This window comes from Carcharhinus amblyrhynchos, chromosome 19, assembly GCF_965287045.1.
Source record: "Carcharhinus amblyrhynchos chromosome 19, sCarAmb.v2.hapA, whole genome shotgun sequence".
In the NCBI taxonomy this organism is placed as follows: Eukaryota; Metazoa; Chordata; class Chondrichthyes; order Carcharhiniformes; family Carcharhinidae; genus Carcharhinus; species Carcharhinus amblyrhynchos.
The window spans coordinates 37,564,631-37,591,896 of NC_137342.1; the positions used below are offsets into that span (position 1 = coordinate 37,564,631).

A 27,266-nucleotide genomic window follows, 5' to 3' on the forward strand; every position below is an offset into this window, starting at 1 on the left:
CTTTGGTCGTAACATGATTAGAGACATTTGTGTTCTTGTTGGAAAAGCTTGCCGATTGAGGAGAATTTGTGATAATGTTTCAGTGCAAATGATTGAAAGTTCTAAGCTGTCATGAGCCGCACCTCAGTTGACACTGTTTAAAGGATATTTTGATACTGGTTCTTTCAGCAGCTCCTGGATAAGAAAGTAGTTATTTTTGATATTTAAATCTTATACGATATAGTTTAAACCACTTGTTTGTTTTTGTAAATAGAGGCAGACATAATTCTTCATTCCAGTTTTTCATCAGTTTGACAAGTTTATGAAGGGACTATGATAGCACAGTACTTTTAGGGTGTTCTCTTTGATTTGATAGATTCCAGGGACTCAACCTTGGAAATGCGATACATGGAAATTAAACAGCATGGTCCGAAACATTTAACTGATTCAGGATATTGCAGCCTGGGTCCTCACCCACATCACCGTTGTTGGTTTGTGCTGAGCTGTACTGATTTCCTGTCTCCAAGTGAATTAACTTCAAGCATTTCATCTTCACTTTGAAATTTTCCCATGGCCTGGTCCCATTTTACTTCAGCAGTGATCCCCAGCACATTTCCCCATGCAAACCATTCACACATCAAACAGTGGGTTTCCCTTTTTTTGCTCCTTACCTTTGGTTGCCAATCTTTTAGCTGCTGCACCTTGTCCTCTTGAACTTTACCCTTAAATCCCTTCTACTTGTCACTTTCCTATCTACCATGAAAGTCTCTTTAAATGTTCTCATATTTAACCTTGCTGGCCAAATTTTCTGATTTCCTTCCTAATTTGCACCCACTGTTTTCCTTTGAAGTACTTTGAAATGTCATCTTGTGCATAACAAGCACCATGATTAGAAAGGTAAGCTGTATTCATTCACAAGTATGCTCATGCTGCTGAGATATGATTCTTCTGGTGTATCACCCAAGTGATCATTCTTCATGGCTAAGCCTAGAGTGTCTAGGATTGAGGATCTAAATGCCAATTGCTTACTGGTGATCCTTGCTGTTAAGTGAGAATGGAATCATACAGTTGAACAGCCTTACGTGAAGAATAATCATTTGGATGAGGCAACAGAGCATTTCTTAGTGCCCGTGGAATCATATCCTAGCATGAGTTAACATCAGAAGAGGAGAAATAAACTGGAATCAGTTGACATAGCTTGTTTGTGCCAGTTGTCAAACTCTCCTACCAAGGCCCAAATCTCCATATAACTAATATCTTTAGCATCTGCAAACACTTCAGTTGGGCAATCAATAACGACATGGAGGAGATATTGATGCTTAAGAATCTCTAGCCTACTTTGTGCCCCTCCTAACAACAGCCACTGAGAGAAGGTTACATAGTAGTAGACCTTCAAATCTTACTCCCATTACAAGAAACCTCATCTGAATCACAGCTTATTCTCCTCTCCTGTTCTTGTTGTGTGCCATTCCTCTGACCTACCATGCACAATCTCCCCAGTCACTCATTCTTAGCTCATTCTTCAGCAAGTGGTATCCCTGACCTGCTATGCACCATATCCCCAGTCACGGTTCATCGTTTGGCAAATGGTGTCCTGCGTTCTGACACTATTGAAACAGATTGACGGTGGCAACGTTTAAGAGCAGAAATACCAATCAGGCAGACTTGTTTTCAAACTCTGTCCTTCTGAAGTGACTCCACTCCCATGTACATTGATGCAGTTCTACCTTTCCTTTTCAGTATGGATGGATTCAGACTTGTCAAATTAAATGAAGTAATTAGACAAGTGGATGTTGTCATTACTTGCACAGGTAAAATATTAATTAATGTTTATATAGGTTCAATATAAGAAACAGAAGTTCACGTTGGAGTTGCAATGATTAAAATCTACCTTTGTGAATTTATTTTTTTTTTCAAATTTAATGCTTTAATCCTGGTTTGGCACAGATAGTTGAGATGAAGAAAATTTTAAAATTAATTTAGAAGAACCCCAAAATATTTATTTGTGGAAATCAAAATATTAGCTGATCTGTGATGCAGGAATATGGCCATAATAATTTTTTAGCTTTTTATGCTTCAACATGAAACAGAGGGTTTTACAAAGCTTCACCTGTTATAGTTCCCTATTCTACTGCCAAAATAACCAAAGAATGCCCAAGAACAATCTGTGTATTCCGTATCTCATTACTTTGAGTCATCCAGAGGACATTGAGGACATCCAGAGCACACTACACAATGTTACTCATCAACAACTCTGTAACTATATCTTGTTACAGCACCTGTCTTGTGAGTTTTAATGCTGGGTATCTACCGTGTCTTTAGGTAACAAAAATGTAGTGACCAGAGAACACTTGGATCGCATGAAGAATGGCTGCATCGTTTGCAATATGGGACATTCCAATACTGAGATTGATGTGGTATGTAACTGGATGTAATGTAACTCAACATACCATATTCCAATATTAAGATCAACGTGGAATGTAAACTAAATGTGAAATAACTGAACCAAATTATTCCAATATTGAAACCCAATTAACGCAAATACAGAATGTATGATAACTGTATAAACTGTGTTCCTTTCAAGTTGGGCTTCCTGAATCATTACATCCACCCTCTAGTCAGAGGTATTACTGATCCTTCTGTTAGCTTTGTGGATACCAGTATTCTCCCAGCATGTCAAGTGGTTATTTAGTTTGCGTACCCAGAGCTTGAGAATGTAGCCTCCCAACAGCCAGACGTTTTCAGAGAGAAGAGCTACTATGTATTTCTGCCTCATTCCATTGTTTTCTCCTCTGTGCTTTCAGGCGAGCCTTCGAACTCCAGAGCTCACATGGGAGCGTGTTCGGTCACAAGTAGATCACGTTATTTGGCCAGATGGGAAGAGGATTGTGTTGCTGGCTGAGGTATTTTTAGCACACTTCTCAGTTTTTTACTTGTTTGTACAGTTTGTGTAGTACTGGAGGAGATTAGAGATAGGTAGGGACTAGATTGTGGAGAGACTTGAAAATAAGGATTTAAATTTTTTAAATCACGAGTTGCTTGGTTGGTGACCAATATATGTCTGTGAGAACAGGTGTGATGGGTGTTTGGGATTTGACCCAAGTAAGGAAATGGGCAGCAGAATTTTGGATTACCTCAAGTTTGCGAGGAGAAAATTTAGGAGATGGATCTGGAGTACATTTGAATAAAGTGGTCTGGAGGTAACAAAGGCACAGGTGGGAAATTCAACAGCTGATATACAGGAGCAGCAGAGGCAGCTGATCAGATGGTTTCGATCTTGATGACAAAGAAGTCCATGAGCTCCTAATACTTGCTGTTAGAGGTGACGATGAAGGAAATGGAAGGTGAGCTTTAAGAAGACAGTTTGCAATGGCGAAAAGAAGCCTGGATGATTCTAGAATAGTTTTAGAGCAGTTTTAATAGACGAGCAGAACCTGATGATATTTAATGTGGCCCAACCAGATCTGACACTGGTGAATAAACCAGTTCTTCAGTACATTCTTTCAAGTCTGCATCCTGTGCTTTAGCTCCAGCAAGTTGCCAGGGAGAGGGATGGAGCCAGCAACTAACAAACTGAGTTTGTGCCCTGGACCATAGACCGTTCAGTGTTTGGTTGAATGAAGTTTCCAGTACTAGATGTCATTCAAGCAGTCTGATAGTTTAGCAATAGTGGAGGAGTTATGAGAGGTGATGGTGAGGTTCAGCTGGATGTTGTTGTCAGTGTACATATGAAACTAAAGCTGTTTTTTGGATGGTGTTGCTGAAGGGCATCATGTAGATGAGAAAAGGAGGGAGTCAAGGATAGATTCTTGGAGAATAATATGAGTAGCCTTATGGGAGCAGGAAGAGAAGCCATTGCAAGTGATACTTAAGCTACAGTTAATTAGATTAAAATGCACCCAGCTAAAGGGATGGTATGGCAAGGAAACCAGGCTGATCCCCTTCAAGAGTTGACCAATGGGGAGGTTGTCGCAGCTGTAATGGGATCTGTACACTCTTCCTAAGCAGAATGACCTCCTTCACCTGTATCTATCTTGGCGTACAAAATTGTTTTTAGGCAACATGATCTGACAAGGAAAACTGAGAAATGAATAGAAAGGACCTCACTATGCAGTTGAAGCTTAGCTCCTGAGATGTATCCTGTGTTCGGTCTTTCAGGATAAAATGTTTGCAGTGAGTAACCAGTTGTCCCACTTCTTTAACTAGGGACGACTGCTTAACTTGAGCTGTTCCACAGTCCCTACCTTTGTGCTGTCAATTACTGCAACCACACAGGTATGATAACTTGTATTTTATCATGCTGAATTGTTAACAGTGGAATTGAAGTGTATACTGTGACATAGGAGCGCTGAACGCCTTCAGCAAATAAATTAATTACAACACTAATTAGAGAGACATGTCACTATTTTATTGCAAAGTGTAATATAATGACAAATTCTCAAATCGATATTTTTGGAAGTGGTTATGTTTTGCTTTGCATATTGTTTTTATAAACAGCCTAACCCATATTCATGGCCACCCCTTGCTCTTGCCATCTCACGAGGTCTTGCCAGTCCCATCATATCAACCATAGATAAGACCATCTTTATTTGTTTGTATTACTGTCCACCCACATCCTACCACCACCTATAACCATCCCAGGAAAACTTATTCCCTCAATTCACTTACAGCTTCATTTTCAAAATCCCAACTGTCTTAGCCTTTTGTACTCCATTCACCACAACATTTCTGCAACTACCAATTTGTACAGTTGCACTCTCACTTCCACCTTCGATGCCCTGTTCCTGAATAAACTATTACTCTCTCCCCCGGTCTACGCTCCTGTAGGGCCCTCCTCTCAACTCAAGTCAAAGAGACGCAGACTTGAAAGGATGCGACAAACAACTGGTTTAGTCACTCAATGTCAGATCTGGTCACATTCAACACTATCAGGTCTGCTCTCATCTGTTAAAACTGCTCACTATTCCAGGATTATCCTGGAATGCAAAATTATATCCCTGCTAGCTTGTTTTCTGAAAACTGTCTTCTTAAACCTTTCTGTGTCTCCTTCACCATCATCTCCAACGATAGTTATGAGCAGCTTGTGGATTTCTTTGTCATTAAGATTGAACTCATCCAATTAACCACCTCTGTTGCTTGCTGCAGTTGTGTTTTCAGTTGTCTATACCATATGCTTTGGAATTCCCACTGACACCTCTCCATGTTTTTTCTCCTTAAAACCAACTTCTTTGACAAAATCTTTCACCTTGCCTGATTTTCTCTATACGTAGTTCAGTGTCATATTTTCGTAAGAGTTGTTATAGCATTGAAGCACCTATTGGGTCCATGCAGCTCTCTGTAGGGCAATCCAGTCATTCCCATTTCCCCATTCTACCCCATAGCTCTGCTCCCTCAAGTGCCTATCCAATATCCTTTTCAAATTGTTGACTGGGTCACTGCTTCTACCACACATGTGCACAGTGAGTTGTAGGTCATTACCACTTGCTGTGCAACAAACGTTTTTCCTCACATTCCCTCTTTCATCTCTTGCCCAAAAGCTTAAATCCATGTCCCCTAGTCCCTGTACTATTAGCTAATGGGAACAGCTACCCGTTCTTGTACACCTCTGACAAGTCTCCTCTCAATTTCCTTTGCTCCAGGGAGAGCAATCCCAGATTATCCAACCTAAACTTGCAATTAAAATCCCTCAACCCTAATGCCCTGGTAAACTACTTCTTTGCTTTCTTAAAATACCCTCATGTCCTTCCTTAAAGTGATAGAACTGGACACTGCTCTAAATCTCTCCTAATTAAAGCTTTATAAAGGTGTGACCGAAACTTCCCTGCTTTTGTACTCAATGTCCCTATTTATGAAGCCCAAGATCAAATGTTTTGCTAACCATTGTCTCAGTATGTCCTGCCCCCTTCAAGGATTTATGCAAATAAATCCAAATAAATAAATCACATGCTTTAGAACTGTGCCATTAAGTCTGTATTGCCTCTGCCTATCTCCCTGCCAAAATGCGCCACTTCACACCTCTGCACCAAACTTCACTTGCCATCCAATTGCCCACCCCACGAGTCTATGTTCTGTTGAGATTGATTGGCATTTTAAGTTTGGTATCATCAGCAAGTGTTGAAATTTTAATGGACATTGCAATAACCAAGTCTTTTATATATACTAAAAGAAAGTGATGCCAGCACTTTGAATTTTGGAGAACCTTCTTCCAATCTGGAAAACAGCTATTTACCAAGACTTGCTTTTTCCTGTTCTTGTTTCACTGTGCTTCTTTAAAGAAACTTGGGATGATTTGTTTTAAATGGTGGTCTGTTCGATTCTCAAGAACTGATGGACCCAGCCCTCTCTATCATTCTGTGCAGTAGGTTTGATAATGTCAGCATGAAATGTAGTCAGCAGAGGCTGCCCAGATTCAGGTCAACAAGCTTTCTGCCAGTAACGACAGTGCTTCTGAACAAATCCACCCGAGTCCCAACTATTAAAGCTATTTGATCCTGTTTGACAAATCAGTTTGTTCAGATATATATTCCCAGTGACATGGCACAGCATGATGCTTGATGCACGCTGTTTCTACACATTTTACTTGTTTGCCAGAACTTAGTGCGCTAAGATGGAACAAAATAGTAGTTGAGCCAATGACACAGTTAGTAGATGCACTGTCTGTTGTCATATTCAGCTACCTGGAGCGTATGTTTAATTGCCAGTCTCTCTGATGTTAGCTGATTTCAGCTGGGCTACAACACGTGACCTCAATATCCCTGTGCTAAAGAAAATATATCTCAGCAAGAGTTTCCACTCCTGATTGTTTTCTAGTAAACCCCTGCAGAAAAATGCATTTGTGGCCTGGCTATAATCACTTCCATTGTCAAATATTCTACTAGCTCTTGTCATCTGTGCCCAAAGGTGAAGAATGGTTATGGCATTGAAACCGTCAGTGAACAGCCAACACAACAACAGTACCCAAACCTGAATTGGTACCTTTGGTGATGGAGGAGGAAGATATAAATAAGAATAACTCTATTATGATTAAGACTGGCTAAATATTTACCTCAGACTTTGCCATAGCTCTGAATTCTTACTTTCCAAGGTATTCAGCTATGGACTTCCTGAGTGTATCTGATACCCATGTGTTTTGTGCTAATGACTAACTATTAACAGTTTTCTAACCCAGAGTTAATAAGGAAGGACTACACAGCGGAGCAGGAAAAGCTGCTCAAGCCATGAGGCTGTAATTCCCAGCATGATTATCTAGCAGTTGAATGAAAATGTCTGCCCCAGTTTAATGCAGATCTTCTCTACCAAGCTTTTAACTTTTGAACAATTATTGCTGCATTCACTTTCTGATTTCCCACATTTTTAACGTGAACTGTGACTAAATTATGATTATTTTTTTCCTCCCAAATTTTTTTCCTCTATTATATTGAAGGTGCTTAGTCTTGCTGAAGAAAAATTCCATCAAGAATGACAGCTCTCTGGTATCTCTTGTGTATGGAGAGGTAATGAATATAGTAGGAGGAGAAGGAGGGATTGTAGCTGGAACCCATTCTGTTCTTGCCCAATGTCAACATGTGTCTCGGTAGCACTTAAGAGCCCTAGTTAATTCATTATCCATTGTCTGTAGCCAAGTTGGCACTGAGGCCAGTATTGTGCCCAACTGCTACTCTGATTCAAGTCAGGTCATTTGGATTCCATTATTTTGTTGTACCTGTATTTCACTGTTTGTACAAATAATAGACTAATATTTGATTCATTGACCTCAGGCACTGGCAATGATAGAGCTGTACAATGCCCCGGAGGGAAGGTATAAACAAGATGTCTACTTGCTGCCTAAGAAAATGGGTACGTTCTAAAATGTGTGTATGCTTTTGCTGCATTCCATGCTGTTAAGGTGACCTGGCACAGCATATCTAGGGATTGAATCCAAAATCAACTGCTTTGAGTGACTTGTCATCGGCACCCTCCCATCTGCATAAGATGCTGGACACACAGCAGATCCAAATCCTTTGGGGATGGTGTAGCTTCATATGAAGTGACTTTCATATTAACATTAATTGACAAAATAGAACAAAGTGAATGAGAACACCATGCAAGCAAGATGTAATTTATTTGTGAAATGCCTATAAAGTGTGTTCTCATTTATTAACCCCAGGGGGGAAATAATCCTTTTTCAGTTCTCCATCCCTTGAGCGCCAGGTGGGAGGGTGGCTTATGCTGCTCTGCAACTGCTCATTAATTGTGTAAGAACAGACTGAGGTAATTATTTTAGTTTATTCTTTTTGGAAATTGCTGGACCCACTTGACACATGCAGATGCATGTGGATAGATGGGGCATCTGAGGCAGATACCTACACAGACATCAGAGAAGACAGACACACACTCTCATAGGTACTGGAGGCAAACACTGTCAATATCAGAATCTTGACTTCTAGTGATTTGTGTTATTCCACAGGCCAACCAGAAAAATTCAATAAGCTGTAGATTACAGTCCTACTGGACTACTCTCAATTTAGAAGTTATTCAAACTTTCCAGCCTTAATTTGATTTTAAGAATATGGTTATTTTTCAAAATGTTCCATTATATTTGTTTTATGGGATTGTTGCTGCTGAACTCAGTGCTAACTCACGTTTTTCAGATGAATATGTAGCAAGTCTTCACCTGCCCACATTTGATGCACATCTCACAGAATTGTCAGACGAGCAGGCAAAATACCTGGGTTTGAACAAAAATGGGCCTTTCAAGCCAAACTATTATCGGTAAGATGCATTAGAAAATGATGTTAAAACTACAGTTTTTTTGGGGAATATGAAGTTTAACTATTAACTGGTGTGGTAGAGATGAAAATGGTGGCAGGGAGGGTGTTTGGTTGGGCATTCTGACTAGAACTGTGAATGAAGCAAGTCCTTGAGACAAGGAAATGTAAACATCTAGAAGAGTAAAAATTAGTTAAATTTTAGATCTGAGAGGGTCCCAGTTTTGAGGTGATCGTATTGTGCATTTTCTGATTATAGATCATATCCACACAATTGGTTGGTGACAGCTAAATAGATAGGACAGATTGGATCAAAAGTAAACTCTTGCTGTACCATAAAGCACTAGGATACAGTACGGATCTTGTACAAAATGCATCTTCTGAGGATCCCAGCAAGTACCTCCATGTCATAAACAAGCTTGCGTTTGATAGAGCGGGAAGCTACTTCTGCACTGTCTGATTATACTTTGTATAGTGTGCAAGAAATAATACTTTTCACTGAATATCAATACATGTGACAATAATAAATCAAGTAAAAAAATTTAGGTAGTCTGAAATACAGCAGAGCTGCACCTTGGTATTCATGGATAAGACAAAGTGACTAGTGAGAACGACAGGAGAAAGAATAAGGAAAGGGAATATTCAGTCTGTAACTCTAGAAGATTTGCAAAGAGTCAATGGTACCTAAAGGTGGGATGTGGAACTTTGTACAGAACAGCTTTGTCTCTTTTTTTACATGTCAATGAAGGCAGAACCTGGTGACGCATTGCTGATGCATTTTTATGTTGTCCTTTGTCCTAGGTATTAAATGCAAAGCAGTAAGAACAACAAAGAAGAGGAGGAGCCTTTCATCACTACTGTACAGGATCAAAACCTCTGATTTAGAGCTGGCTTTGATTAAGTAGATTTTAGGTATATAGTCATTTATTTATTTAAATAGAATGTGTATAATCCCACCAGATGGTTTTTACTGCACTAGAAGATGAAAAAAGTGTTTCTGCTTAATGTGATTTTTTTTTTCTTCTAATGCTGTAGTGTTTTAAAATAATGAATTGGTAACATCCTAACTATTAACATCGGAAAAGAAACTATAGAAATGAAAAATCAAACCATCAGCTGTTTTAAAAGTTTTAAGGTGCACATATTCCAGTCTTTTTCTTTTGTCTTTTAAAATTTCTTTTTGAGTAAAGGAGTGTGGTAAAGAAATGGTTAAATACTTCATTTTTAGAATATCATTATGGAATTCCTCAAAGGACTTTTTTAAACAAAAGCCAGCCATATGAGCTGGAGGACTCGCAAACTATAACTTGTCATTTATGTTCCGTTTTTGAATTTTTTTTAAATAGGATCTAGCAGAATAGGTTCTGTCTGACTTGTTGGGTAGTGTAGCACTTAAAATTCCTCCTTTACAGTACTGCTGTTCTTGGCTCAAGCCCCTGGCAGTGTTTGACACCTGGTCTCACCCCTGTTGTGAACATGAGTTTCTTCTGTCCTCAGCTGGGGTAGTAGCTTTGTGTTGGTGCACTTGAAGCTTAGAACACTGAATTGGGACTCACTCTGGGTCATCTGTTGTTGTACAGGTAATTTGCAGACCCTTCACCCGCTTTTTTTCTCCCCATTTTTTTGAAAAATGAGCTGTATGGTTATTCTGTGACCAGATTTAAGTAGAATAAAGTTGCCTTTTGGCTCAGCAGCTCTTACATGGAAAAGGGGAATTGTCAGCTGTTTTAAAAGGCGACGCTGCATTTGTTTGCATACCAGTGGATTTATATTGTGGAACACCATGAAAGAGAGTTTTTGGTGTCTGATGGCAGTGTGTTTTTGATTTAATTTATTATTCTATCTCTCGCACCATCCACAGAAGCTCCAAATGGTACTAGCTGTTACACACTGTTAGCTGATGGCTAGGGCTTGTGATTTGCCCTCTCTCTCTCAGACCAGCATTTTCATTGATTTTGGGACTTTCATGCAAGTTGTGCTGCAGCAAATCTCCTGCCCAGGAAGTAAATGGAGAAATGTTGCACAATTTATTACTGTTAGAACCATAGATTTTCACAACGTAAATTTAGCCCATTGATCCCTATACCAGCTCTCTGAGTTATACACAATGCACACCACCAACCCATCCCCGTTTACATTTTCTTGTTTTTTACTCTTATGACAAATCACTTGCCCTATTGATGGCTACCAGTCTAATTATTTGTGAGAAATATATTGTGTCTGTTAAGCAAGTGCTTTTATTTAAAACATTTGATTGCATCTGTTGTAGGATTCCAACAAATATCTTGACCCTATGCATTTCTGCAAGCTGCTATATTTGTGGGGGTTTTTTACCCCCAAACCTGATGCTTATATTGAATCCCAGCCAGTTTTAGTGATTTTATGATTTTTAATTGTTTTGATCGTGGAGAAGGGGTGCTAGTGAATGTAATAATTATCATACGTAACAAATAAAAGTGCGAGGGGGCAAAAAGGACACCAGCAATCTGCTCAGGAGAGCAGAAAAATCAACTTTAAAAAAAAAATCACTTGTTTACCTGCGCAAACTGAGTTTCAAAATTGAGGTAACTATTTTAAGTACTGTATTAATGGTCAAGTATTGTAGTAGATGAGCAATAATGAATCTGTAATCATAAATCCAAATAAAGTGTTGATAAATTCAAAGTATTTTCTATTTTCTTTCTGTTGCATCTTGTTCATTTTTTAGTGAGGCATGTATTGATTTCCATCATTACTTCAATTCTTTTTTCACCTCCCCATCCTCCCTCGTATGCATATTTGGAGAGAGAAAGAGACTAGGCTGCAGACAGTTTTTACAGTGCACAGTCTCTAGCAAACCCATCAGATTTTTATGCCTTTGTAGTGAAGGTAGCGCTTTTTTCCAACCCCAGCACTGAAGCTTCCCAAATTCTTCAAGAAATTTGGTGATGAGGTGTGAATTAAAGATTTAAAAGCCCAGTTGAGGCCTACAATTAGGGGCTAGTTTTGAGTAGAGGCCTAGAAATCTCTAATGTGTAATCAAGCTGCAAGAGATTGAATCTTTCCAGCATTTGCACTAGGCTTTTAAAAATTTCTTTCCCTGTCCTACTTCCCTCTCACTCTCGTCCCCATCAACTGGCTCCTCATTCCTCTCCCCAGTCACTGATTGTAAAATTTATATCCTTGTTTATAAATCTCTTTGTGTCCTTGCCATCCCTCTGTCTGCAACATGTTCCAACCCTAAATGCAATTGCCCTTTACTCCTCCAATTCTGGCTACCTTTTGCAACCCTATATTGGCTCCATCTGCTTCGTAAAGTCCTTATCTGTTTTGTCCCACATTCTCACCTGATATCCTTAAATCCCTCTTTTTTTCAAAGGCCCCCTGAAAACCTGCCTCCTTGATTGTGTTTTTGTTGCCTTACAAGATGCATATGCTTCTGACTTGCACTAATTTCCAATTAAGAGTAATCATGAAGTTGTGACATCTTTGCCATCTTTACCTTTGACCCCTGCCAAGTAGAAACAAGAGATGCCCAGTTAATCCATGAAACCAGAGGCAGAGACCCAGGAAAGTTGAGAGAACAGAAGCTTGAAGTGAAAAGGAACAAGTTAAAAAGGCTAATCCAACAGCTCTAAAAGTCTTTCATCTGTTTATTTAATTTGTATTTTTGAAGAACTTTAAACTTTTTTTAACCAATATTGGAAAATCAATTCAGTAGAGAGTCTAATTGGTTATTGATTCAAACTGGAGGTTGGCTGGGAGTTTTTTTCCAGTTAAAACAAACCATTCTCACTGTAGAATTGTAAGTAGGAAGAAGATTTCTTTGGAACTTGTTTGGTTGTATGGTACAAATAGCATACTCAGGAAGCTTCAAGCTCACAAAACAAAGCTGATGGGCACTTGTTGCTATTTGCTTCTGCCACTTGGAAGTCGCAGTCTTGGAGTGGAAACCCTGGAGGCCTAGACAACCCCGGAATTTGATGGAGTCCACTACATTGCCTAGTTTCTAGAGTGGCAAAGTGGATTGATAACTAATGTGACAGTTTGCTTATTCCATAATTGGGATTCCGGCTCAATATGCAGTGAGGAAAGAGGTCTCCAAGCCATTGGCACTTGACAGAAAAACACAAGTGGATCCAAATTGTGCCAGAAAACTCATGGCAAGATACTGCAGTGAGTTGATGGATTGTGGCTACCAGGCAACGCTGGCATCAAGGCAAGATTATGAAAAATGTTCAGCCAGGAACATGTGGAAATGGCTGCACTTGGGGCTCATTTTATTCCCCTTGAATATCTATATATTTATGGTATTGGCCAAAGGTGCCAGACTTGATATTTAGATATGGTGTGAAGAGATTGGATGCAGACACCATCACTGTGAATGGCCTTGTTCCATTGTGCTCAAATAATATAAAAGTAAACATGCGTTTAAATAGCACTTCAACACCCACTGGACATTCTGAAGTGTCTTACAGCCAGTGAGGTACTTTTGATGTTGTAGGCCCATTGGTGTTTGTGGCAGCCTGCTTGCTATGCACATTGTAATATTGACTGGATGATCTTTTTTTGAGTGATTTTGGTTGACACATTTAACTTTCAGAACACCTGGGAGAACTCATCTGCTTTTCAAATTAGTGCCATGGAATCCTAACACTCATCTGTAGGAGCAGTTTTGGTTTAGTGTCTCATCCCAATATACGGTGTCTCGATAATTCTGGTGATCATCAAAGAAATTGGTGACAGGTTTCAAACAAAAAACTTGTAAAGATATTTGAAGGACAAACACTCAGAGGATGTTGACAAGCCAGTAGTAGGTTATTGATTGGTGCAGTGAGACTGTCAGCATCCGGATAACTAAACTGAAGATTTGCCACGCACAAGCTACAAGTACTTGCTGATCTGGAGGAAAACAGGCATGCTGTGTGCATTGTAACATTTTAATAGGATGTTATTCTTTTTTGATAACTTCCCAAACGGACAAGTGTTTGAGTCTAGGATGTGTGAAATATTCACTTTGGAAGATTAGCAGTTGTAAGTAAGCCCTGGGCAGAGTGGATATAAAGTGAGTAAAGTTTATTTATTAGTCACAAGTAAAACTTATGTTAACACTGCAATGAAGTTACTGTGAAATTCCCCTAGTCGCCACAGTCCAGCACCTGTTCAGGTCAGTGCACCTAACCAGCTCGTCTTTAAGAATGTGGGAGGAAACCAGAGTACCCAGAGGAAACTCGTGCAGACGTGGGGAGAACTTGCAAACTCCACATAGACAGTGACCCAAGCCAGGAATTGAACCCGAGTCCCTAGCGCAATGAAGCAGTAGTGCTATCCACTGTGCTAGGGTATTCATAATACTTTCCACCAGGAAACCTTGTGCTCTGAAAATGTCATTTATTCCAAGATTACCACGCTCCACTCCTTGTGTCATCCAGCCCGCGTGCTCTCCACTCTCTGCATTTCTGATTATCTCCATTTGATCTATCTGATGAATAGTCCAGTAATATAGATGAGTGAAGCATCAGGTTCAGATGTTCACTGAAATAGTTGATGTGTCACACCAGCGATAATTTTCCTTGGTGCTCCTAGATTTCAATGGTTGTCTGGATTTGTGGGGGGGGGGGGGTAGATTTTCCTGAGGAAGGTTGAAATGATAACCCTTGTCTCTCTACAGAAGCTGCCTGACTTGTTTCAACGGTATTTTCCTGCTTTCATTTCCAATTCCCAACAGCCACACCATTTTTGGGGCACGTGTAGATGTCTGTGAAAGCAGGACTGAGCTTGGTTATGATGCCTTATGATTAATCACCTTATTACACAGCCAAAATCTGGAAACCTGGCTTTCTGTATGTGAACATGCAGCATTCCTCCCCAGCCTCAAACTAGGTAAAATTCCTAATGTTAGGAAAATAATGTGGTATGGTTGGATGGTCAGTCTGGTCAAAGTTATACCTCAGAGGTGACGACAAAAATTATCAAACACGTTGATTTTCCACTACATTAACGCCAGAGGTTCTGTGTAAGTTCCCTCTGAGCCAGAAGCTCTAGGTTTAATTCCCACCAGAGGTCTTGTTAGTCAAGGAAGGTTTGTGCATAACACAGCCAAGTAGGTTAAATATCCAGCTGTAATATCTTTCAAAACATTCTAATGGTGGATGGTAGGAATCCTGAGAGAGATTGCTGGTCAGCCATGTGATGGAAAGAGTATTGAAGCTTCTGCCATTACTATTCATAGCTCCAGCTTACAGTATGTATGTAAAACTGTGTTGCCACAACAACTTGGACTTCCTGAGTTCACCATGCTAATCCTAAAGGGGTCTAGACAGAGTAGACCCCTTTAGTAGAGTTGAGTAGAAAGACGGAAGCTGTTCCTTTTGACGGAAAGGTCCAAGAACTGAGAATTCTGGTATAAGATTTTTAAAAATTTGTTAACAGGATATGGGTGTTGCTGGCTGGGTCAGCATCTATTGCACATCCCTAATTGTCCTTGAAAAGATGGCAGTGTGCTGTTGCAGCCCATATGGTGTAGGTCTGTCTACAATACTTAGAATGGAAGTTACTGGATTTTGACCCAGCAACAGTGAAGGAATGGCAATTATAGTTCCAAGTTAGAATGATGTGAGGCTTAGAGGGGAATATGCCAGTGGTGCTGCCACCATGCATCTTCCCTTGTCCTAGGTGATAAAGGTCATGCTTTTGGAAGGTGCTATTGAAGGAGCTTTGGTGAGTTGCTGCAATGCATCCTGTAGATAGTACACACTGCTGCTATGTTGGTGGTGGAGAGAATGTTTATGGTGGAGGATAAGATGCCAACTAAGCAAGTTGGTACTGCACTTATCCAGGCAAGTATAGAGTATTCCATCAGACTCCTAACTTGTGCCTTGCAAATAGACAGACTTTGGGAGTCAAGAGGTGAGTCACTCTCCACCAAAGTCCTCACCTCTGACCTGCTCTTGCAGCCACAGAGTTTATATGGTTGGGTTTTTGGCCTATTGTAATACCCCAAAGTTGTTGATGGTGGAATTTCAGCCATGCTGCAATGGAAAGATTGTTAGATTCTCTCTTAGAACCATAGAACATTACAGCACAGAAACAGGCTTCTTGGCCCTTCATGGCTGTGCTGAATCATTTTTCTGCCTTGTCCCACTGACCTGCACCCGGACCATATCCCTCCACATCCCTCTCATCCATGTACCTGTCCAAATTTTTCTTAAATGTTAAAAGTGAGCCTGCATTCACCACTTCATCTGGCAGCTCATTCCACACTCCCACCACTCTGTGTGAAGAAGCCCCCCCGCCCAATATTCCCCTTAAACTTTTCGCTTTTCGCCCTTCACCCTTATCCCATGTCCTCTAGTTTTTTTCTCCCTAGCCTCAGTGAAAAAAGCGTGCTTGCATTCAGTCAATCTAAACCCATCATCATGTTATACACCTCTATCAAATCTCCCCTCATTCATCCAAGCTGCAGGGAATGAAGTCCTAACTTATTCAACCTTTCTCTGTAACTCGGTTTCTGAAGTCCCGGCAACATCCTTGTAACCTTCTCTGCACTCTTTCAGCCTTATTAATATCTTTCCTGTAATTAGGTGACCAAAACTGCACACGATACTCTAAATTCGGCCTCACCAATGTCTTATACAACCTCACCATAACATTCCAAATCTTATACTCAAAGGTGTGTGTTGCTTGCTGCTTATCAGCCCAATATTTTCCAGCCTGTGCTGCATATGGACACTGCTTCAGTAGCTGAGGAGTCATGAATGACACTGAAATACACCAGCAAACATCCCCACTTATGACGGACGGAAGGTTACTGATGAAGCAGCTGAAATGCTTGGGCCAGCACTGTACCCTGAGGAACCCCTGCAGCAATGTCCCAGGACTGAAATGACTGACCTCCAAACACTACAACAATCATCCTTTGTGCTACAGATACCTCAACAAGTGGAAAGTACCTCTGCCCCAAATCCCATTGACCCCAGTTTTGTTAGGGCTCCTTGATGCCAAACTCAGTAAAATGCTGCCTTGTTGTCTTTTGTCCTTGACCCTGGCAGAACCCAAACTGAGCGTCAGTGAGTAGGTTATTGTTAAGCAAGTGTCGCTTGACAGTGCTGTTGACATCATCTTCCATCATTGTCCCAATGATTGAGAATAGACTTTGGAGTGGTAAACTGCTGGTTGGATTTGCCTTGTTTTTGGTGGACAGGACATCCTTCTCCAATTTTCCACATTGCCAGATAGATGCCAGTCTTTAACTACACTGGAGTGCCTTGGTTAGAAGTTCTGCAGTTCTATAAATGGGTCATATGGATTCAAAATGTTAACTCTGTTTCTCTCTCCACAGATACTGCCAGACCTGTTGAGTTTATCCAGCATTTTTTGTTTCTATTTCAGATTTCCAGCATCTGCAATACTTTGCTTTTAATTGAGGGTGGGGTATTTGAGGAGCTGCCTCCAGTGAGTTGTTTAATTGTTTTGCTACCATTCATGTTACGTAACAGGACTGCAGAGCTTAGATTTGATCTGTTAGTTGTGTGATTGGCAAATGAACCAACGGTTGTATGATGAATATTTTTTCTGCAGTGTATGGTTAGGATCTAGAATGTGCTGCTGAAGAATGGTTTGGAGGTATATTCCAATGTGGATTTCAAAAAGGAATTGGATAAACTTCTGCTTTAGTTGTGTTCACATTGCATATTTCCTCAACCTTTTAGATAGGTGTTGTTAGCTAAACCAAGCATGGTGAGGTGAGAGTCTTGCTAATGTAAGCTTGTAAATGAAAACAATCTAAAGAGGAGTTTTGAAGATTTCAAGTGGGCTGTGCCTATTTCTGTTTGCTGCTTCATAGAATCCCTATACTACAGAAGGTGGCCATTTGTCCCATCACCCACAGCAATCCCACCCAGGCCTTTTCCCTGTAACCCCTGTAATCACCCTGATAATGCCCCTGACATTAAGGGCATAGCCAAGTCACCTAACCTGCACATCTTTTAACTGAGGGAGTAAACTGAGGAAAGCCACACAGACAAGGTGAGAATGTGCAAACTCCACACACACGGTGGGATTTTCTGGCTGCACTGGGCCCCAAGGCCAGAAATTCCCACTTGAGGTCAGTGGACCTTTGCATGGTCTGCACCTGCCCGCTACAATTCCTGTGGTGGGTGGGACAGGAAAATTCCACCCCAAATGGTCACCCGAGGCCAGGATTGAATCCTGGTGCTGTGAAGCAGCGGCACTAACCACTGTGCCACAGTGTCCTGTTGTGGGTTTGTCTTTGAAAAGAAAGATAGTTGATAACACTGCCTTGGAAGCAAATGGGATTTGTAGTTTGTGTGGATGAAGGGATTAGCTAAACTGATCCTGCAGAGAGTGGGCATTGACACAAAGGGGCTGAATGGTCTCAGTTCTGATTCTGATTCTAGAGGGGAAGGGCGTGGGTAACAGCTGACTGACGTCCCGTTTGTCCAATCACAGGCCGAGTCAGCTCCCATTTCCCCGCCTCCAAATGAATTGTCCAATGAGGAGCGAGTGGGCGGGTTCCGGACGCTGGCACTTGGTTACAGAATGTAAGCGGCTTCAGTGGCAGGCAGGGTGAGGATGGAAGCGGCCAGCGGTAGCTCCGCTTCCCGAGCCAGGGAGCTGTCCCGAAACCAGCGTAGGGACTCGGAGGTGAGTCTTGAACCCCGGGCTCGGCCAGCAGAGTGTCACTGGCAGCGGCGAGGCTGGCAGTCATCCCCTCATTGCTGCCCCGCTTCCCTGACTCCGAGTCACTCACTCGCGGACACAGGCGAGAATGGATCCAGCACAACTTTCCCAGCAACAACTCTGTGAGAAGCCCTAGTTTTCTTGTTGCTTTTAAAGCAATAATACCAGGTTTGGGCAGCTTTTCAAAATTTGTACTAAGAAGAACAGACTTGCTTTTATATTGCGCTTGTGCTGAGCCGGGGACGTCTAAAAGCCCTGTGCAGGCAATGAAGTACTTTTGAAGTGTAGTCACTGTTGCAATCTTGGAATGGTTATAGTTCTGAGGAGGCCATTCGGTTGGCTCTCCAAACGAGCAATTCAGCTCGCACCCTTGACGTCTACCCCACATACTCTTCGTTAGCACTGCTGCCCCACAGCATCAGGGACCCGGGTTCGATTCCCGGCTTGGGTCACTGCCTGTCTGGAGTTTGCCCATTCTCCCCCAGTCTGTGTGGGTTTCCTCTGGGTGCTCCAGTTTCCTCTCTCAGTCTGAAAGATGTGCTCGTTCGGTGCCTTGACTTGGAACAGGAGACTAGGGGAATTTTACAGGAACTTCATTGCGGTGTTAATGTAAGCATTATTTGTGACTAATAAACTTTTTAAAAAATGTCTGCCTCTACCACATATTCAGGCATTGCATTGCAGATCCCAACTACTATACGCATGAAAAGGTCCAACAACAAACATTGCTTCTTTTGCCCATTACCTTGTCTGTGTCCTCTTGTTTTCTGTGTCCTTGTCTGTGTCCTCTTGTTTTCAATCCTTCCATCAATGTGAACAGGTTTTCCCTTTATGCTCCAGACACCTCCACGATGGTATTCAGAATAGTGGTATTCATTATCAAATCTCCACTCAACCTTCTCTTCTCCAAGGAGAACAGTCTCAACTTCTCCAATCTATATGTAACTGAAGTTCTTCAATCCTGGAATCATTCTGCTGAATCTTTTCTGCATTCTACCAAATGTCTTCACATTTTAAAGTGTGGTGCCCAGAACCAGACACGATACTCCAGCTGACACTGAGTCAATGCTGTACAAGTTCAATGTAACCTTGTTCTTGTATTCTGTGTCCCATTAAAAAAAACTATATACTTTATTAACCCCTCTCTCTTTCAACCTGCCCTGCCACTAGCACGTACACACTCTGGTTCCTCTGCTGCTGCATCCTTTTTAGAATTATATCCTGTTATATTGTCACTACATTCTTCCTACCAGAAAGAATCACCTCACACTTCCCTGCATTAAATTTCATCTGCCACTTGTCTATCCATTCCATCAACCTGCCTCTATTGTTTTGAACTTCTACACCTCACAGTTCATAATACTTCCTAGTTTTATATTGTCAGGAAATTTTGAAACTATGCTCTGCACACTAAAGTCTAGGTTATTGACATATATCAGAAAGACTAAGGATCCCCTGGGGAAGTCCACTGCAAATGTTCTTATATACTTCCTTGTCATTTAGCCAATTTTGTACCATGTCACTACTGTCTCTATTCCAAAAGTTATAACGTTACTCACAAGTCTGTTGTGCGATATTTTATCAAGTGCCTTTTTCTTAAAATAGGAAAAGTGACAATAAACGCCCATACAGCTACATAATAGACCAGATCATCTGTCTTTCATGATATTGATTGAGGGATAAATATTGGCCAGAACATTGGGCATAGTTCCTCCTCTTCAAAGTAGTGCCCATAGGGCTTTTACATCCACCCCCGGGATCGGAACCCCCGATCACAAACCTTGGACAGTGCAGCACTCCCTCAGTGCTATGCTCAAGTGTCAGCTTTGATTTCTGTGCATTAGCCCTGGAGTGGGCCTTGAAACCAGAATCTTTATGACTCAGAGTGCTACCAACTGAGTCACAGCTGGCACATACCAATAAAGCCTCAAGTTTAAAATAATGTTTTGGAAGTCTCACTCATTGTAACTCAGTTTAGTTTGTGAATAGTGTTGAAACCAAGCCAATTAATTAATATGACTTGAAATCTGGATTGTATCTTCATCTGGTTACTATACTCTGCTCTAACTTTCTCATTCCCATTTTGAATTTTTTTATCCTAGTATCTCATTATTTCTCCCTTAATGTCTCTTGACTCTTTCTTGTCTCTCTCCTTGCCCCTTCTATCAATCGTCATCTCGCTTTTCCCCCCCTCTTCTGTCTCATTCTTGAAACTCTTTCATTCCCCCATCTGTCTCTGAAAAACTCTTCTGACTTTGTCAATTCTTCTCACTCCATTGTACCCCCAAAACGTTCCTGCTCTCTTTTATTATTCTTCTGTGTATCTCCCTCACCCTTCTTTTATACCCCATCCCTTGCTTTTCTTCTCTCTTCCCATCCTTCTACCTACTCTTTTTCCATTCCCCCATTCACTGACCCTGTTTAATATGTGATTGGGAACTGTCATATATAGCTGTCATACAGAGGAGAGGTGAAGAATTGGTTGAGGGAGTTTGTTCATCTGATGCTGTTTGGATGAAGGTGGGCAGTAGCCTGTGCCCCTTTGATCCAATTTATCTTCAGATGGCATCTCTACTTTGAGTATCAGCTTGCCATATCCAGAACCTTCCTCTGGAAATACCATGGACTAGACAGAGTGAATCATACATGATCATGCCATGGGAATGTTACAGGAGTTTCTCCTGTGCGGATCCCAAACCAGAAGCACAGATTGGCCAAGGGTTCTGATTTTAAAGTCCTTATCCCAAAGGTGGGTAGTAATTAGTCTCTGCTTGGCCAAGTTTAATTTGGCTAGATTTTTACTCTATGAACTCTAAGTGAGTTGCTTGTGGTTGGGATATTTTGAAGATGTGTGGTGGTGATGACAAAGTTGAAACCAACAGAATGCTTCTCTTGCCAATTTTTAGGGTTCACTGGATTTCCCTACCCTAGAGTTTGAATATGGAGATTCAGACAGTATTGTTGCAGAGCTGTCAGGTAAGGTGAATTGCATTTCAGATACTCTGTATATTTTAAGCCTCCGTTTTAATTAGTGTGCATATAATTGTTTTTTCAGTGGGCCCTTTGTCTGCAGCTGAAGTGAGTCCTATATCTCTTTAATGCCGCTGATTTGGAGATGTGGCTCACAGAGACCTCCTGCAGTCGGTGACAATGAACGTACTTGATGATGAGAATAAATAATTCATGTCTGTGTTCCATCTTGTGAGAAAGGCAGAATTTTTATTCGTAAAATACCTTTCATAGCCTCGATGTCCTGAAGTGCTTCAGTCAGCAAAGGACTCCTGAAGCACAGTCGCCATTGTAATAGGACAAATCAGTAGCTAATTTGCACACAACGAGATCCTACAACAGCAGTGTGATAAATGCCAGACAAAATTACATTTATATAGCACCTTTTAATTCAGTTATTGTCCCAAGCTGATTCACAGACATGATTATCTGATACCGAGCCATGTGTGGAAATATTAGGAGAGGTAACCAAATCTCGGTTAAAGAGAGAGATTTTTATGGCAAATCTTGAAGGAGGAAGAGAGAAAAAACTGGGGGAACAGAATTTCCAAAGCTTAGGGCATTGACCAGGGTAGAAGAAATTTTTTTCAACAAAATCAGCAAAACCTTGGTTTAGTGTCTCCTTTAAAAGACAGAACCTCAAATCCTTCATGGTGGAGAGGTATTGTTGGTGTGTATGTATGGAGGCTACCTTCATGTCTGTGGGCAATATTGCTGAGAGGCCAGATGTAACTGAGAAATTGGAGGAGGCGAAGAATGGAACCTTGTAACAGATCACAGGTGACCATATAGGGAGGGAGCTGTTGTAAGAGGTGTACAGTCTGCAATGGGAAGGGTCACTTTCCATGTTGCCGGTCATATTGACTCATAAGAGAGACAGAAACTGGACTGAAAACATTTGAACGAAATGGGCATGGTGTTGATTGAAGATACTTTTCAGAACCTTAAGAAAGCTAGGTTTAAGATGGGGTAGTCAGTGCAGAGGGTAGCCATAGTATCTTAAGGAGCACGGTGTATAGAAGTTGTGAGGATGAATCTATTGAGGGGTAGTTGAGTATTTTGGAATTGAGTGGGGGGGGGGGCAAAGGGAGAGTGGTTAAGGCCCCAGAAGTTGGGCGGGCCCATAGAATAGTCCCATGTTTGATACAGACATAGAGAAGCTCTATAAAATAGCCCAAGTTTAACTGGATATGATCTGCAAGGCCATGGAGACATGTAAACAACTAGCGTCAATTTTCATGCGTTGTACAACTAGTGTTAGATTCTGTCTGGCAGTGGAGGGAGGGTGGGGATGAGGGGGGGGGGGTGCGTTCCTCTTCACCTCCTGAGATTATGGGTATTGGTAGCAAGGCTGGCATCAATTGCCCATACCTAGTTGCCCTAAGACCGTGTCTTTTCTTCAGCTGCTCTTTCTGCTTGTAGCCATTTGATATAATTGAATGACTTATTTGGTCACTTTTAGAGGGCAGTTAAAAGGCAACTATGTTTGTGTAGGATGGGAGTTAGATTTAGTCTAAAATGGATAAGGACTATGTGTTTCCTTTCAGGATATTAATTGACCAGTTGGGTTTTTATGAAAATTGGACAGCTTCATGGTCACTTTTACAGAAACCATTTTTTTAATTTGTGGATTTTTTTATAAATAGAAATCAAATCCTCAAACTTCCTGATGATATTCCTATTATCGACCTAATCTTTGGACTATTAATCCAAGCCTCTTGATAAGTAATCCAGCACATTAGCTTGATGTAACGATGGCTGCAGATAGAACAAGGAGGTGACTGAAGACACTAAAGATGAAAATAATTGAAGAATTTGGAGTCAGTTTTTAAAATCCTGTTTGAGAAGCTGTTGCCGAGAGCTCCCCAAATCAGAAGTCTGCTAAACCCAAAGTGTCAATTCGTAAATTTCTCATAATGTTTTCAATGAATTCTCTGGCATCACAGAAGTGGACAGTGTGGAGGAAACACATTGCCACGCTGCACAATGTTGAACAATCTTTCCTCTTCTCTTCCCACAGAACTGTACAGTTACACAGAAGAACCTGAATTTGCTGCAAACAGGGATTGCTTTGAAGAGGATTTTGCGATTCATGGTAGTGGGCACTTGCGAAGCGCAGTGAGAGGGGCTTCCAAAAACCCTCAGCACAGTTTCCAAAGTTTGAGCAGGATTCTAATGAGAGCTGATATCCCAGAATAGGAGTGAAGAAGCTGAACCCTAGGGATTAACTTATCTCTAAACTGGTGCTTCCCAAAGCTTTGCCTGCCAGGACCTTTTTATAATGCTTCAAACTTGGTTCAACCCAGAATGGAAACTGGGGTGGGAGGGGGAATCCTTTTGAGCGAGTGGCGGTTCAAACAGCAGGGATACAGGCACAAAAACAAGTAAAACACCAATCCTTTTATACACTGGTGACAGCGATAAGTCTTCAGAGCTCATTGGGAGCAATGACCTAATCCAAACTTTGAGCCATGGTACCCCTAGTGACTTCCCAAGAGTATTAGGGAACCACAAACAATCTCATAATGTCAACACCCCTTTTTTCCCTCAAAATAGGTGCGAGCACAGAAAACAAACGTACACGTCTTTTCTAGCGATATCTGTGCGTATATTAGGAAGAGGCACACAATCACAATTATGTTCACCAGCGACTTGACCCCATCACGTTAACCCCTGGCCAAACCACCCTCCCATAGCCCTTAAAATTAACCCCTGGATATAGTACCTATTTTAGGAGAGGGTAATCTGGGAATAATTTAAAAGCTCTCTTAATAAAAATGTCATTTTTAATGGGACACGAACACCTCATTCTTCCTCTCTCACATGCACCTCATTCCCTTACTCACTCTCTCATTCACTACATATTCATCCCTCTTGAACACTCGGCCCCCTCCCCCTCTATGGCGCCCTCCGGCTCTTCCCTCGCGAGCGCCCACCGGCCCCTCCCAAGGTCAATGCCCACTGTTGACCAAAGGCCTTCCTGCCCAGCAAGATGGAATACATCAAATGGACAAATCATTGAACAGCCTGCAGACCCCCTAGAGACAATTCATGGACTCCGAGGGTCTGTGGTCCCCAGTTTGACAGCACTTGGATTAAGACGCGCCCACAAGCAAATAAAGAGGCCTCGCACCAAAGCACAGGACTGGCAAATCTGAATTATAGAACATAGGAGCAGCAGTAGGTCATTTGGCCCTTTGATCCTGCTGTGCCATTCAACATGATCATGGCTGATTCTCTAAACCACATTCCCGTGCTTTCCCCATACCCCTTGACACCTTTAGAATCTAGCAATCCATCTATTTGCTTCTTAAATGTATTCAGTGACTTGACTTCCGCAGCCTTCTGTGGTAGAGGAGTAGAAGAAATTTCTCTGCATCTCAGTTGTAAGTGTCCTCCCACTGTGATGTCTTGTATTAGGCCCTCCAACCAGAGGAAACAACACCATGCATCCAGTCTGTCCAGCCATGTCAGAATTTTATTCATTTCAAAGAGACCCTTTCTTATTCTTCTAAATTCCAGTGAATACAGGCCCAGTCGACCCCGTCTCTCCTCATACAAGTTTCTGCTCCACAGCCATCATCGCTGCTTCCATTTGCTCATCCTGTGGCCCCACTGGGATCATGAGTAACAATGTGGGAACCCCTGCTATATATACCTTTTAATGATAAAGGTTGATTACTATAATGCTACCAGAGATGAGGGAATTCAGTCACCTGGATTCTCTAGGGGAGCTGGAGTTGTCCTTCAAAGAGCAGAGACAATTTAACAGATGTGCACAAAGTCATGATTTTTGATGAGGAAAAATTGCTTGCAGTGGTAAAGGGGTGATGAGCAGAGGACACAGATTTTAGTTTGGCTAAAGAGACAGAATAAGGTGGAAACTGTTTTACACAGCGAATTGTTGTGATCTGGAATACGTTACCTGAAAGACTGATGCAAGCTGATTCAATAATAACTTTCAAAAGGGAATTGAATAAATACTTGACAAGTAAGCATTTTGCATGGCTACAGGGAGGGGGAATGGGAATAATTGGATAGTTCTTTCAGAGAGACAGTGCTGTATCATTCTGTGATCGGAACCATCCCAGAGATTTCATAGGATCATAGAATCCCTCCAGCACAGAAGAGTCCATTCAGCCCATCGAGTCTGCACTGACTCTCTGACAGAGCATCTTACCCAGGCCTTTTCCCTGTAACATCGCACATTCATCATAGCCAATCTACCTAACCTGCACATCTCTGGGCTTTAGGAGGAAACCAGAGCACCCGGAGATAATCCACACAGACACAGGGAGAATGTGAGGAGAGACAGGCTGAGTGCTTCAGTCGTTCCACCCACTCTCTCCTCATTTGGAATTTTCCTTCATAACCATTTGATTGAGTCTCCTTTTTCTATATAGCTGTGCCATTCTATGCCATTTAGCCTGCAGTTAGGGAGCACACTGTGCTGGGTAGGTTGTACAACTGAGTGCACGGGTGGGGACTGAACCTCTCATTCTTTAAAATCATTTCTAACGGTTTCATCTGTGCAGTGCTCCGTAACCCACATTGGTTCAACTGATTGATTTCTTGATGTGTTAATAAACACATGCACAGACTGCCCAAGAGCCCTGATGATTCCGGGTCAATTAACTTCACCCTAGTGGCTGAGGAGAAAGAGCCACAAATGGCAGGTCCAGTTACGGCATAGTTATGGCTTTTATTTTGCAGAGGGGAAATAATACATTCAAAATAAGTAGTTTCTCCTTTTTTTTTCTGATGTTGTTTGCTTGTAGCCTGCCTCAAGTTGCTACGTATTAGGGGGTCACATTGCTCCCTGGGGAACAGATTGAATTGGATTTGATAACCAGTGGGGATCCAGAAATATTTGTTTAAAGTTTATTTTTTTAGTGTCACAAGTAGGCTTACATTAACACTGCAAAGAAGTTACTGTGAAAATCCGCTAGTTGCCATACCCTGGCACCTGTTCGGGTTACACTGAGGGGGAATTTAGCCAATGCACCTAACCAACACGTCTTTGGAAGTGTGGGAGGAAACCAGAGCACCTGGAGGAAATTCACACAGACATGGGGAGAATGTGCAGACTACATACAGTGACCCAAGTCGGGAATCGAGCTTGGGTCCCTGGCATTTGAGGCAGCAGTGCTAACTACTGTGCTACTTGTGTGTTGGAGAGGTGAGGGATGTGAATACCGGTATCAGTATAATTGAATATTTCTTGTGTCTTGCAGGGAAGGGCAAGAAATGGGTTGAACTGGAAGAGAATGAACACAAATCCTATTTAATGAGATTGCTGGATGGATTGGAAGTAATAAGCAGAGAGAGAAGGCTTAAATTTGCCAGAGCTATTCTTTACCTGGCCCAAGGTAATTAGCAAATGACAGTATAGCTCCTTAATTTTCTGAAGTATTTTACCCCAAGGGTGGTGTTCTGTTCTGTAAATTTAAAATTAAGCTAGCAACTTGGATTCAACCAAAGTTACCCCGGACAAAACACAGACATGGAGCTTTAGCTATGCACAAGGATGTCCAGCGCCCTAACTAGTCAATACTTCATAATTTTGTCCACCTAATCTCCATGAAATCAACATTGGAGAAGGTTCTCTGTCCTTTCTTTCCCCCCATATCCACCCACAGGGAAGGTGATGGCCTAATGGTATGATCACTAGACTATTAATCCAGAAATTCAGTCATGTTCTGGGACTTGGGTTTGAATCCAGCCACAACAAATGGTGGAATTTGAATTCAGTTTTAAAAAATGTGGAATTTAGCATCTACTGATGACCATGAAACCATTTTTGTTGTCAGAAAAATCCATCTGGTACACTAATGTCCTTTAGGGAAGGAA

General features: G+C 41.5%; 2 protein-coding genes across 11 annotated transcripts in view; both read left to right on the plus strand.

Moving 5' to 3' along the window:
* Nucleotides 1-11,384, plus strand: part of LOC145355469 (putative adenosylhomocysteinase 3) — a 95,158-nt gene extending 83,774 nt beyond the window's left edge. For 6 of the 9 annotated variants that reach the window (XM_080207610.1, XM_080207614.1, XM_080207611.1 and 3 more), the window contains 7 exons: nt 1,720-1,790; nt 2,302-2,396; nt 2,784-2,882; nt 4,186-4,254; nt 7,737-7,815; nt 8,610-8,730; nt 9,528-11,384. In XM_080207610.1, the coding sequence (XP_080063736.1) occupies nt 1,720-1,790; nt 2,302-2,396; nt 2,784-2,882; nt 4,186-4,254; nt 7,737-7,815; nt 8,610-8,730; nt 9,528-9,534 (541 nt within the window). In that variant the 3' untranslated portion in view covers nt 9,535-11,384. Of the gene's footprint in view, nt 1-1,719; nt 1,791-2,301; nt 2,397-2,783; nt 2,883-4,185; nt 4,255-7,736; nt 7,816-8,609; nt 8,735-9,527 lie in introns of those variants that run through there. The other 3 variants (XM_080207612.1, XM_080207616.1, XM_080207617.1) reach the window with 1 other exon arrangement.
* Nucleotides 11,385-18,293: 6,909 nt separating this feature from the next.
* The window catches only part of LOC145355470 (striatin-interacting protein 1-like), a 47,868-nt gene continuing 38,895 nt past the window's right edge, over nt 18,294-27,266 (plus strand). For both annotated transcript variants that reach the window (XM_080207621.1, XM_080207620.1), the window contains exons 1-4: nt 18,294-18,371; nt 21,314-21,383; nt 23,437-23,511; nt 26,651-26,785. In XM_080207621.1, the coding sequence (XP_080063747.1) occupies nt 18,300-18,371; nt 21,314-21,383; nt 23,437-23,511; nt 26,651-26,785 (352 nt within the window). In that variant the 5' untranslated portion in view covers nt 18,294-18,299. The remainder of the gene's footprint in view (nt 18,372-21,313; nt 21,384-23,436; nt 23,512-26,650; nt 26,786-27,266) is intronic.